The sequence below is a fragment of the Protomyctophum parallelum genome (assembly GCF_964188405.1).
Source record: "Protomyctophum parallelum genome assembly, chromosome: 10".
NCBI lineage: Eukaryota > Metazoa > Chordata > Actinopteri > Myctophiformes > Myctophidae > Protomyctophum > Protomyctophum parallelum.
Window position 1 is genome coordinate 4776400 of NC_139704.1, and position 14619 is coordinate 4791018.

The following is a 14619-nucleotide window of genomic DNA, read 5'->3' on the forward strand; positions in this document are numbered from 1 at the left end:
ATTAGATGTTACTTAATGTCTACAAGGTAAACGTGTTGGGTCATTCAAGAGAAGAGAAGACAAGACAATTATATTCTATAAAAAGTAAGCCAATTCTAGTCTTTTAGTCTTTCTCTAGTCTCTGTGTGTTTGTGTATGCGTTCATGTGTGTGTGCATGTAGGTTTAAGTGTATGCGTTCATGTGTGTGTGCATGCAGGTTTAAGTGTATGCGTTCATGTGTGTGTGCATGCAGGTTTAAGTGTATGCGTTCATGTGTGTGTGCATGTAGGTTTAAGTGTATGCGTTCATGTGTGTGTGCATGTAGGTTTAAGTGTATGCGTTCATGTGTGTGTGCATGTAGGTTTAAGTGTATGCGTTCATGTGTGTGTGTGCATGTAGGTTTTCGTGTATGCGTTCATGTGTGTGTGCATGTAGGTTTTCGTGTATGCGTTCATGTATGTGTGCATGTAGGTTTAAGTGTATGCGTTCATGTGTGTGTGCATGTAGGTTTAAGTGTATGCGTTCATGTGTGTGTGCATGTAGGTTTAAGTGTATGCGTTCATGTGTGTGTGCATGTAGGTTTAAGTGTATGCGTTCATGTGTGTGTGCATGTAGGTTTAAGTGTATGCGTTCATGTGTGTGTGCATGTAGGTTTAAGTGTATGCGTTCATGTGTGTGCGCATGTAGGTTTAAGTGTATGCGTTCATGTGTGTGTGCATGTAGGTTTAAGTGTATGCGTTCATGTGTGTGTGCATGTAGGTTTAAGTGTGTGCGTTCATGTGTGTGTGCATGTAGGTTTAAGCGCACACAGTGCAGCTCATCCAGGCGTGTAGCTGTAGATCGGCTGTTTTTGCTACTTAGCTTAAAATAAGAAAATAAATGTGAAAGTGGTCAAGTGAGTATGTGGGTTTTAGCAACATTGAACCAATGAAAGGTATTAAAGAGCTTGTGACTAAATGCAGGAATAAAAAAAAATAGAATCCATTAGAACACAGTTTATTTGGTCCCATTTCCATTATTTTGTTCTTCGGAGTTCGGACATACAAGATTTCCACTCTCGATTTGTCTCTCGTGACGGCTCAAACTAAACCTCCCCCAGATTGGCCACTCGTAACGGGGGGGAGGGGGGGGGGGCAGTGTGACAGCTGTAGGCTACCGCAGGCTTAATTCCGAGGCGATAGGTGTATAAGCGCACGCTGAGAGCATCTTCTCTCCTGCTCCGCGGGCCAAATCTCCCAATGAGATTCCCGTGAAATTAGGTCTCACCCTGAAAATTAACGAGTGCCATGGTTAAGCACTGCTCTGCTCGTGCATATCCAGGCGAGCTATGTCCACAGCACCCCTCCTTCTGTCTCATTAGCGAGCTTGTTAGCCCAACATATTTCACGGAAAGTGAAAAATAAGCCTGCCCACGAGCCAGCCAGGATAAATACTGAATTGGGGGCAAAAACCCGAGACCAATCGGCGCCATGTCGGTGGGGAATTCACAATATCCAGAGATGCCGGTACAGTCATAGACAGATGGGCACACGCACGCACGCACGCACGCACGCACGCACGCACGCACGCACGCACGCACGCACGCACGCACGCACGTACCCAGAAGGCACTCTTGTGGAAACGTTATAAAGCCTTCAATAGTCTGGCTAAAGCACAGCAAGAAGACAAAATGCAACTAGACATGGTCGTGTTGAGGCAACATGGCCTGATGTCACCCTGACCAGGGCTTTGTTGCCTCAACACGTAGTGCATTTATTTATTTAATTGCTCTTGCTATGCATCAGCCATTAGCCTTTTTATCCGACAAGAAAGCCTTCTTGGTCTCATCTTTTTTTTTTGCTATGTGCTTACACAACTATAGTAATACAAGTAAGTAAACGCACGCACGCACGCACACACACACGCAGAGTCTCAGGTGCGCACGCTCTCACACACACACAGACCAATTATGAAGTACTGAAAATCCATAGACTTCTGTGCAGAGTTTAATTGGATCGTCAGCCAGAAACGGAGGGTTCAGTCGGGTCCAGAATACAATCGCCGCGGTCGTGAGACAGAAAACCTCTTATCTCCATACTCTAACCTTTTCAGTTTTTTCGCGAATTAACCCTTACTTGATCACACTGCGGCATCAAAAGCAGCACCTCTACAGTAGAAACACGGCGTGAAGAGACGCATTTCGAGCTTGTAGATCTGCTGCGTTTGGTTTGCTTTTGAATCCTTTTTGGACGTGTGAGGTTTCCGCCCCGACAGAGGCGATTACGTCTGCTAGTGCCGCAGCTACAGTGCTGTGAATAATTCAATGGACTGGAAAAGCAACGAGGGAAAAACCTGCATCATCATCATCATCATCATCATCTGTATAGATTGATATCGTATAGACTCTATACGACCAGCAAATTGTCGCTGTAGGGTGGAAACCTTTTATGTCCAAAATTGTGTTAAAGGGACACTTCACCCTTTTTGCAAAAAAAAATATATATGTTAATGACGTTTAGAAGCTTTAGAACACTTTCCCGGGGGTCTTTATGTGTGTAATATGTGGTTTTAGATATTTTAGATTGTAGCAGTGAGCCCAGTGTCTCTGATGTCATGGACACTGGTCTCACTTCCTTCCTGGACTACAATTCCCAAAATACTTTGGTGCACTGCTCCTCCTTGTGGATAGGGATATGTGTAGTCCAAGGACTGTCTAAAGAGGACAAGAAGCGAAGACCGTACGGGCGACGCCATGTTGCTCACGTGGTGCACCATGGAAGGAAAGAAACATGCGCAGTTGCAGACCAAGGAAGCTGAAGGAGGAAGTGTTGGCTGCATAAAGCCCACTGCGCATGTTTCTTTCCTTCCATGGAGCACCATGGCGGCGCCCGTACGGTCTTCGCTTCCCGTCCTCTTTAGACAGTCCTTGGTGTAGTCCAGGAAGTAAGTGATCCCAGTTTCCATGACATCAGAGACACTGGGCTCACTGATACAATCTAAAATATCTAAAACCACATATTACACACATAAAGACCCCCAGGAAAGTGTTCTGAAGCTCCTAAATGTCATTAACATATATGTTTTAGCAAAAAGGGTGAAGTGTCCCTTTAACTGTTAAATGTATATAAAACCCACGCACGCACGTAACCACTTAAAGGGATATTTCACTTTAAAAATAACTTTTGGTTAATGTTAATGTTAATGTTATGTCTACTCTGTAGGTTGGTGGTGCACTGGTATGATTGGTACGCCTGAAACTCCTTCAGTGCAAAAACAGTGCGATTAAAATGCTTTTTTTCCCTTTCCTGTACTTAATTAACCCATTCTGAACGGGAACCCATTTTTTTGTTAGCATCATGTCATGCTTTAGCTATTGAAAAATAGCAGATCTACAAGCTCATAGCGCGCCACCGAGTGGCGCGCTACGAGCTTGTAGGTCTGCTATTTTTGAAAAATCAAAAACACGACTGACATTGTTAGAATCTGATCTCAGGTCAGAATGGGTTTTAATCAGACCAGTGTGTGTCCAGTGGAAAACCTCGTATGAATCTGATCTCAGGTCAGAATGGGATAAACACTGGGACGCTTCCTCACCACCACGTCGGCGGTGCTCTTCAGGCCCGTGCCCCAGTCGTCCTGGGCGATGACCTTGAACTTGAAGTAGGAGCGGCGCATGTTGCGGAACATGACGGCCGACTTGATGAGGCCCGTGAGGTTGCCGATGACGAAGGGCTCCTGGACCTCCCCCGTGGGAGCGAACTGCAGCTGGTACCACATGGCGCTGTAGTTCCCCGTGTCCACGTCCGTGGCCTGTTTGGGGGAGAGAGACGCGCGCGCGCGCGCACACACACACACACACACACACACACACACACACACACACACACACACACACACACACACACACACACACACACACACACACACACACACACACACACACACACACACACACACACACACACACACACACACACACACACACACACACACACACACACACACACACACACACACACACACACACACACACACACACACACACACACACGCCAGAGTGTTAACCATTTAGACCCGACGCCGATTGTACAAATGTCTTCTAAATCCTGACCCATGTTTCTATTGACGTGTAATTCCTAACTATACACTCACTAAACTGGACTAAAAATAGACAAATGACGAAGAGTATTTCAGCATAAAAAACCTCAGACGATCGGAGGGAAAAACACGCAGGCAGAGAGATGTGAACTGAAGTGTAGCGTTGTATTTATTGCAATTAGTCAGACCGAGACAAACACAGAGGGCTTCCCGCGGCCCTTGAGTTGAGCCGCGAGCCCAGAGCACACCTGACCGTACGGTCAGGCTGCCCCAACAAGACTTCTTTAACCTCGCAAACACAGACATTATATGTGGTCCACATCAAACAGAGGTGTTTTACACTTTTGCATATCAACAGTGGGGGGATGCCTATAGAGTGACGTATGAGACTTAATCAACTGGCCTCTTGGTGGAAACAATAGAGCATGCTAATTCCTGTCACACCCGGCAGAGCCAGGCCACTTACTATGCACAGACTGAAATATTGATTCCCACAGTGACTTTAGCCTAGGTAGAATTATGCGTCCAGATACGACACTATGTCAGTGGTTCTCAAACATTTTCATGTCAAGGACCCCCAAAAATATCTGGATTTGGCCTCCAACCCCCCTATCTCAAAATATGTTGTTCCAGGGACCTCCCAGAAGCAAAGATTTTGTGGAGAAAAGATCAAGTAGAATGCCATCAAGGCGTGCCAAAAATACATTTTTGAGATGACTAAAACTAAATGAAATTTGTATCAAAACACTATGACTAAACCAGACATGTGTAGAGAGACTGAGAGAGCGCCTCCAATGAGGGGGCAGAAAACAGCGCTGGTCACGTGACCCATGCAGCGTTCGAGAGTGACGAGCCGGAGTTTAAAATGCATTGTTTTCAATGAGTGGTGCAAATATCAGCAATTATTAACAGTTTTATTGTACAGTTGTATTGTACAGTGACAACTAAAGTCTCTGTAATGTTTATGTTATACTGTAGGACTAAAAACTATCTAAAATAAAGTGATTTAAGATCACTAAATCATTTACTGAAGTGACTGAAAGGCAGTATTCTTGCGGGCTGTATTCTCATGATACTTTTGCTCCGAAACTGAGAGGCTGCAGCATTTCAGAGACTCTTATTGTGCTCTTTCGAGCCGTCAATATAATCGTTTGCGACTCAGAAAACAAGGTATCCGGAGGATAACCTGTGTCTTCTTTCAATTGTCTGCATCGATATTTTTTTACAAAGGTCACAGTCATTAAAAAAATGATGTTTGTTCATGCCTTGACTACTCCCATACAGTAGATTCCAGTGCATTGCGTCAACTTCCTGTCCAGGGCTTTGTAACTATTCGGCTAACCTGTAGCGTCGGAAGAGAATTTCCTTTTCCATAGACGTTTCAGAAAGTATATATATAAAGACCTTTAAGCCATTTTGACCTGAGATCAGATTAAAGAAATATCTTCTACATACTGACAGTTATCTGAAAAAGCTATGTTTCTATGTCAGTCGTTCTTCGATTTTTCAAAAATAGCAGACCTACAAGCTCGTAGCGCGCCACTCGGTGGCAGAGTTGGGCAGAGCAAATAATTAGAATGAAGGAAAAAAGGGCAGGGTACAACACTGTGTAGTGTGTGCACCTTTTCTTCTTCTTTCTAAATATTTGGTCCCTCATCATCATAGCATAGTTTCATTATATAGATATTCCACTGTTAGGTTGTTAGCTTACGTATGATTCTTGTATGTATTTGATGTATTACCATGTTTTGTTCTTGCTTACTGTAAATCTCTCTGGATTAAGAGCGTCTGCTAAATTGTAATTGTAAGTGAACGGAGATACTGCTCAACTAAATAGCTCTGGACTAAACTAAATCAAGATTTGCTGTCGAGTTTAACATTGGCACACGTGCACACACGCACGCACGCATGCACGCACGCACGCGAAAAGTGTCCATGATTTATGTGCGACCATCACCACCTGTGGCTGCCAAGAGGATCTGGTGCAGTGACCTTTGTTCACCAGCAGAGGGGGAAGTAGAGTTTCAATATGGACAGAGCATAATGACAAGGGTGGGGGTTCCCCAGTTCAAATATGACTTTCACATTGTGAAAATAGCCAAGCTCACAACGCCTCGCATTGTGAGGCGTTGTGATCTTGTAGAACGGCAATTTTCATAATGTTTGCCTCTGTAGTTTTGGACAATTGGTATTAAGAATGTCGTTAAAGGGGCCACACCATAAATTTGACATTTTCCACAAAAGAAAAACAAACCCATAAAGTAATTTCCTTTAACACTCAATCCTTCATTGTGAAGTCAGTGATTTTCTGAAAGGGCATGTCTGAATAGGCCATCTCAGATTCACCCTGTGATTATGTACTCCCCGGTCCTTCAAGTGTCCCTCCCCCCCCCTCCCTCCACCGAGCCTGAGGTGGAGGGAGGGAGCCCAAAGTCGCTTATAAAAAACAGCCATGGCGAGTTAACACTGCACGTCACTCTTGTACAGCTAACTAGGGCATTAAAACACGGAGATGCGAGGTTTCCGCCCGACAGCGGCCGATACAACTATAGAGCACCGAAGTCTGACGTCACTTTCAGTAGAGGGCACCAATACACATACACACAAATACACACAATTTTTTTTTTGCATTGTAATCCCCATAGGGCGATTTTAGATCGCTTCATATAAGAACTGTGTTTGAAAAATAAACCGACCACCGGCCTTTCTGTCAGGGGAGTGGCTGTGCGTCGTTAATGATGTCCATTCATATTTGATACAGCCAGTTTCTGGAGAAAATGGAATTAATGTGGCCGCGAAAGCCTTGAAACTACATATGAAGGCAATGTCACTGCTAATATACGTCACGCCCAGCTGTCAACACATTGCGTTCCTGAGATTCCTTGTTGACGTAAGCTCAGCTGGTGGTGACTCGACTCGTACTAACCACAAAACATTAAATATCAATAAAATAAAAATAAACATAATTAACATTCAGTTTGTTGTGCGACGGGCAGATGCAGCAACCCCGCCTACCCGGAAATGTAGTCTCTGGGTTGTTTGACTCGTTTATTATTATAACGCTTATTTTGTTACTCTTTGGGTATATTTGTACATTTCCACCTTCAGTCGATGCTTCATATCCATATGAGTGAAAAGGCCGGGGTGATCGGTTTATTTTTTCAAACGCAGTTCTTATATGAGGCGATCTAAAATCCCCCTATGGAGATTAGCCCATTCTGACCGGGCACCCATTTTGGTGTCAGCATCATCATCATGTTATTAAAAATAGCAGATCTACAAGCTCATATCGCGCCACCGAGTGGCGCGATACGAGCTTGTAGGTCTGCTATTTTTGAAAAATCGAAGAACGACTGACATTTTTAGAATCTGATCTCAGGTCAGAATGGGTTAATCAGACCAGTGTGTGTCCAGTGGAAACCTCGTATGAATCTGATCTCAGGTCAGAATGGGTTAAAATGCAAATAAAAAGTACATGAACCTGGGGACTGACGCCCTCTACTGACAGTGACGTCAGGACTTCGGTGCTCCATGTGGGCTACAATCAGAAGGCTTGGACGGTGTCCTCACTCATCAATTTCCACACGGCCCGTCCGTCCGTCCTGACATTGATTAACCCATTCTGACCTGAGATCAGATTCATACGAGGTTTCCACTGGACACACACTGGTCTGATCAACCCATTCTGACCTGAGATCAGATTCTAGAAATGTCAGTCATTCTTCGATTTTTCAAAAATAGCAGACCTACAAGCTCGTATCGCGCCACTCGGTGGCGCGATATGAGCTTGTAGATCTGCTATTTTTCAATAGCTAAAGCATAACATGATGCCGACACCAAAATGGGTGCCCGTTCAGAATGGGTTAATATGTGCATGACTCTTTTTTCCTTCCACGGGTCCTGGCAGATGGCTGCATGTGGAGGATGTAAAATATAGACGACAAGGACAAGGCTGCCTGGAGACTGAGAGAGAGAGAGAGAGAGAGTGAGACGACTCACTCCTCCTCCTCCTCCTCCTCCTCCTCGCTGCCTTTAAAGGGACATGTTTGTGGCTACAGCCTTCAGAGCGGCAAACATGACAGGATATAATGGTTACGGTCGCCGTAATCTTACGTTTTTTATTAACCCATCAAAACAGGGAAAGCATCCGTGTCATTTTTAGATTTCATCTACCTATACTAGAGGTTTCGGTCCACTATGCGGCCCTCGCACCAACATCACAATGACGATTCGACCGATATGTCTGAGTTATAGAGTCGGGTCTGTCTGTCTGTGTCCCTTTCATACCCATATACGTATGGAGTTTTCAACGTTTTTCCGCATCGCGAGCTTGCATGTCTGCTACTTTTGAATATCCAACATATAAATGGATAAAGTGGTTAAAATGTTGGTGATGCTACTATTGCTGGAACCTGTCCAAGGACCCCTGGGGGGTCCCCAGACCCCACTTTGAGAACCACAGAAGTAGGTATAGCCTGCTAAAAGCCCCAGACCGAAACATTCCTCCTCCTTATACCAGCAGGTTTCATGTACAGCTCATATCCATTATAGGGTTATAATAGGCTGTTAGTCATGGCTCTCCATTGTTGTCAAAGAAAAACAAGTCACCAAACTGCTGCTGTGTTAGTCACCATAATTCATTATGGTGATTAACTCGGGTTGTATTTTTTGTCCTTTTACGTCAAAGGCCTTCTTTTTTCCATCTCTCGCTTGGAAGAGGAGAGATTGCACTTCAGTTTGGTTGTGTTGGTTAGACCTGAGGTTCTCAAAGTGGGGTCTGGGGACCACAAGGCGGTCCTTCAGTGGCTTCCAGACCAGGGGGTTCGCCAGCTAAATAGTGTAGCATATAAATCAGCTTGACCGCTTTAACCAATACACACTATTTTGGGTATAATTGCCAATGGGGAAAAACTTCAATTATACAGCCATAATAATCTTCTAATCCATGATAATTATGCTTAATTGAAAAGCACCAGGAGGTTTTGGGAGAGGTTTTCCTCACAAACTGCCATGCACTGTTAAGTTTCACACTTTAATGTGATCGTTATCCCGTAAATTATGTTGAGAAGGCAGCATGGCTACAGAGTACACACTGTTCCGTTTGATTAGGAAATATGAATGAATCAAAACAAAAAAACAACCCCTTAATGAACAACAACATGTAGCTATTTGTAGAATGGAGTCATGCAAGAGTCACATAGAGAAGATCTCTCCCACGTTTTTGCATTTGTTTCCACAACACTTCAGGCCAACAATAATATCTGGCCTTGCAAGATTTCATTTCACTAACAAGAACCAACAAACAGAAGACAATACATGAAATAATTAGTCAGATTGTTATTGTTGGTTAAAGGCAAAACGGCGGGTCCTAAATGTCCAACAATGTTCTTCCTCCGTGATGAATGCAGATAAAAGTTTTCCCGTTCAAGTTTTACTCCACTTTGATATGACGGCGAGTTTCTCTTAAAATGACCCTTACAGTCCTAAGCTTTTCTTTGTCTTTTCAAAGAAAGTAGCAGTGGTGGGAAAAGTATCCAAATGTTTTACTAAAAGTATCAATACTGCTGTAGAATCTCTTACAAGTAAAAGTCAAGAATCCAACATTTTGTGCCAGAGTATTGGCATCAAAATGTACTTAAAGTGCCAAAAGTAGAATGCACTCATTATACAGAACGTCCCATATTTCACAACTTCAACTTTCAAACGTGTACAAATCTTTTGAAAAGAGCAGATCCAGTGCTACTCCGCGGGGTCTACAGCATGTTCGTCAGAGTTTACAGACTAGCCCATTCTGACCTGAGATCAGATTCATACGAGGTTTCCGCCGGACACACACTGGTCCTGATGAACCCATTCTGACCTGAGATCAGATTCTAAAAATGTCAGTCGCTCTTCGATTTTTCAAAAAATAGCAGACCTACAAGCTCGTATCGCGCCACTCGGTGGCGCGATACGAGCTTGTAGGTCTGCTATTTTTCAATAGGTAAAGCACAACATGATGCTGACACCAAAATGGGTGCCCGGTCAGAATGGGCTAGTATGGGGGCACTCGAATAGCGAGCTGTAGATTTATGAATTTATCTATTTCAACTACTGTACCAGCTCTGAGCAGGCATCAATCAAATTTGGCTAATGAGGAGACATTTGCATTTTTTTCTCCTCGTCTAAAAAATGCTAGCCTGAAGCTAGTAAGCAGCTTCCAGTGCTAGTTTTGACATTGTTTCCATGCACAACAATCACACTATACTGTTACTGTAGGTATTGTCACTGTTTGGTCAGACCGTCTTCTCTGTTAGTTAGAGCCTCCCACTGGAATAGTCCTTCCTACTGTACTTGCCAAGGAGGACTTCATTGGGACGAGTTTTGAGCAAAGTCACATTCTGCCAAGGACGACTTTGGACATTTACTGTTTATTTTATTTTATAATTTTATTTATTTTAATTACTAGTCCTATGAACGATGAACCCCCCAAAAAAAGGAGGACTTAATTGGGACGAGTTTTGAGCAAAGTCACATTCTGCCAAGGACGACGTTGGACATTTACTGTTTATTTTATTTTATTATTTTATTTATTTTAATTACTAGTCCTATGAACGATGAACCCAAACAAAAAAGGAGGACTTAATTGGGACGAGTTTTGAGCAAAGTCACATTCTGCCAAGGACGACTTTGGACATTTACTGTTTATTTTATTTTATTATTTTATTTATTTTAATTACTAGTCCTATGAACGATGAACCCAAAATAAAAAGGAGGACTTAATTGGGACGAGTTTTGAGCAAAGTCACATTCTGCCAAGGACGACGTTGGACATTTACTGTTTATTTTATTTTATTATTTTATTTATTTTAATTACTAGTCCTATGAACGATGAACCCAAAAAAAAGGAGGACTTAATTGGGACGAGTTTTGAGCAAAGTCACATTCTGCCAAGGACGACTTTGGACATTTACTGTTTCTTTTATTTTATTCTTTTATTTATTTTAATTACTAGTCCTATGAACGATGAACCCAAAAAAACCAAAACAAACTCAGCAGTAAAAGTAGGGCTACTGAAATTGATTTGATGTTTAACAATAACCACTAAATACTGGTGACAAAGTGGCATGGCGGGAGAGAGAGAGAGGGAGAGAGAAATGGTGAAATAAAAGGAGTCTCCATTGGCGTGTGCACACAACACGCACGCACGCACGCACAAACGCAGCACGCACGCACGCACGTTAAATTTAATTAGCGCAATTTGTCACTCGTTCATGTTGTACCATAATTGTTCCGTCTCCTGTATGTTCATTGTATTGTATTGATAGGTCTATGATTTGTATTGATAGTTATATCACCATGTTTAACAACTTGCCCAGAGACTACAGCTGGAGTCTAACTCTGGCTCATTTGGAATGATGTGAAAACTGAAATGTTGATTAATGTGCATGGTCCCTGGTACATTCTTTAGTATTTCTATTTTGTTATGCTTATACAGTACTTCTCTACTCCACTACATCTCGGAGACAATGTTGTACTTTTTTGGCACAAATATTATACCTATATACAACAATTATTTGACGGCTTTATTATTTTGAAGATTTTGACTTTTGACTGCCAACATCGATTCAGTCTGTATGTCACTACCTGCCTCCCAGGATGAGCGGGGACTTCATTTTGAAGACCTCAAAATTCACCCCAAAATGAAACGAAAGCAAAATCGCAAAAATGCTAGCTAATGTGACTAATACGATATTTTTATAAGTCATCAGAAGCAAGGTACCAACAGTTTAGTAATGAGCCACTAACATCGACGTTCTGGTCAAACACCTCAATCTGAGCCTCAATTCTGAGAAAAAAGATTTTAAGATCACGGGGGGGGGGGGGGGGGGGGGAATCATTTCATTGACGGACCACAGCGGAGCCGAGCGTTACCTATTCTGAATCAATAAAAGCCTAATAACACTTTCAATACTTATGGCAGTGAGCGCCATTGGGACAGCAACAGCAGTCAAATAGTCAATACAAAACCTCTTGGTTAGATAGAGCTAACAAAATGTGCCTATAGGTGTCTCTGTGTGCGTTTATTCCTTGCCTCGTCCCAGTCTTGTTGTTGTCTGGCTGAACAACCTTTTTGAACAACCTTTTTGACTGCAGTCTCACAGGCAGCGGACTGCAGTCAAAAAGGTTGTTTGTTTGTAAGATGTTCCCAATTTGCTGGAGATACTACAACGTCACACATACATATAGGCCTACAAAATAAAATAAACAAGAAAGAAAGAAGCTCTCCCATTTCCAGCGACCTTCTTCTCCTCGCCACTTCATCACATCAGAGTGCAAAAAGCATCAGTCGTGCTGTTGGTGTGCAGAGCAGACCTGCCGGCAGCTGCTGCCGTTTGCATCTTTCAAAAAGGTAAATTACAGCCTTAACCCATTCTGACCTGAGATCAGATTCATACGAGGTTTCCGCCGGACACACACTGGTCTGATGAACCCATTCTGACCTGAGATCAGATTCTAAAAATGTCAGTCGCTCTTCGATTTAAAAAAAAATAGCAGACCTACAAGCTCGTATCGCGCCACTCGGTGGCGCGATATGAGCTTGTAGATCTGCTATTTTTCAATAGCTAAAGCATGACATGATGCCGACACCAAAATGGGTGCCCGTTCAGAATGGGTTAATAACTCATTGAGTCATCTGGCATGTCGGCGTGATGAAAACAGATTGCGACCCAAAGCAGCACGTCGCAGACAGAAGATTTCATTCCAGTGCAATCAGTCTGGACTCTGTAGAGACACAGTAATATCATCCTTGCTAATGGGGGGGGGGGGGGGGGGGGGGGGGGGCACGGAACGCACGGTTCCTGGTTCCATCCCCGCCGGCTCTCCTGGGATTAGTGTCAGAGTGTCCTTGAGCAAAGAATCTTGCTCATTGTTTTTGAACAAGATGGAATTTACTGTGTGTTTTCCAGTAGTCTGTTACAGAATAAATTAGTAAATGTGACCAAATTTGATTGAGGGACTGCCATTGGATTTCTTTTAGAAATTTTGTTTTTTCATGTCGTATGAAAGCAGGGAATCATAGCTTCAAATTGACATATTGGTTGTTCAGTTTGACCCACCAGTTTTGGAGATATGGCTTATAGAGTAATGTCTTGCAGAAAACAGGCTTGAAAGGTTCACTTCTGTGGTCTCTAACATTACACCTAGCTACATTTATTTCATATTTTTACATGTTGATTTAATCTCTGACACTTATTTCAGACATGCTCTAGTTAGTATGTGAAGAGTCTGCCTGTGCTATAAAAAAAAAAAAAGTTTTTCTCCTCCTGAAAAGCTGGAATTTGTGCGATGGCAGGCTCTCAGTCAAACCTGGTCACAAATGTTTGAAGAGAATACTGAGCCCACGGGCCTTGGACTTTTGGAATATTGCTGAGTGGTCCCTATACCCTAACTGCCCCCGATGAGCAGGTTTCCCACACGCACACGCACACACGCACACACGCACACACACACACACACACACACACACACACACACACACACACACAATTGATTTGTTCGGTTAACTCTATCACCCCTATAGCTCTATAACAAGGATTTCAAGGGCGAATTTAATGTCAGTCAACTCTAAAGTCAATCTCCTGAACGATAGGTATAATTGCATCAGTTATTAATGAGGCCAGATGTTATGTGGATAAACAAGACAGCGTCTCTGTCGGGTGGAAACCTCATATGTCCAGACTGTTACTTTTCAGGGTCCAAATTCAAAAAATGGCAAAAATATCAGATCGACAAGCCCAAAATGTGACGTGAAGCGACGCAGTTCGAGCTTGTGGATCTGCTACCTTTGACGCTTTTGTGTGGCGCTGTAGTGATGCTCAAGCATCAGCTCAATATGCGGAAAAGAAACCAAGAAAATATAGAATATGGAGATAAGAGTTTTCTGCCCCGACAACAACAGCGAAATGCTGCTGTGATGGACAGAGATACACTGAGAGGTTGGAAAACATCATATGTCATCATGCCCTGTGCTACAGTATGTGTTCACAGTTCACTTAACCCATTTTGGACTGATGGCGATTAAAAAAGAAGGCTTCTAAATCCTAATAGTTTTCTGAAAAACCTATGTTTCTATGTCAGTTGTGCTCAAACTTTTTCCATGTCAAGGACCCCCAGAATTATCTCTATTGGGCCACGGACCCTCATCTCAAAATGTGTCGTTCCAGGGACGCCCTAGAAGCAAATATTTTAGTTAAAAATGTTCTGAAATATATATTTAATGATTTCCACCACATTTTCAAAAATAGCGCGCCACTGAGTGGCGCACTATGAGCTTGTAGATCTGCTATTTTTCAATAGCTAAATTATAACATAATGTTTAACCCATTCTGACCGGGCACCCATTTTGGTGTTGGCATCATGTTATGCTTTAGCTATTGAAAAATAGCAGATCTACAAGCTCATATCACGCCACCGAGTGGCGCGATACGAGCTTGTAGGTCTGCTATTTTTGAAAAAAATCGAAGAACGACTGACATTTTTAGAATCTGATCTCCGGTCAGAATGGGTTCGTCAGACCA

At 43.0% G+C, this 14619-nt stretch overlaps 1 protein-coding gene across 1 annotated transcript in view; it reads right to left on the reverse strand.

The window, feature by feature from the left end:
- The window catches only part of LOC310865260 (protocadherin-15-like), a gene marked incomplete at both ends in the record, with an annotated part of 422228 nt that overhangs the window by 83653 nt on the left and 323956 nt on the right, over positions 1-14619 (reverse strand). The window contains one exon of the mRNA XM_083774285.1: positions 3554-3769. Within this exon, the coding sequence (XP_083630411.1) occupies positions 3554-3769 (216 nt within the window). The remainder of the gene's footprint in view (positions 1-3553; positions 3770-14619) is intronic.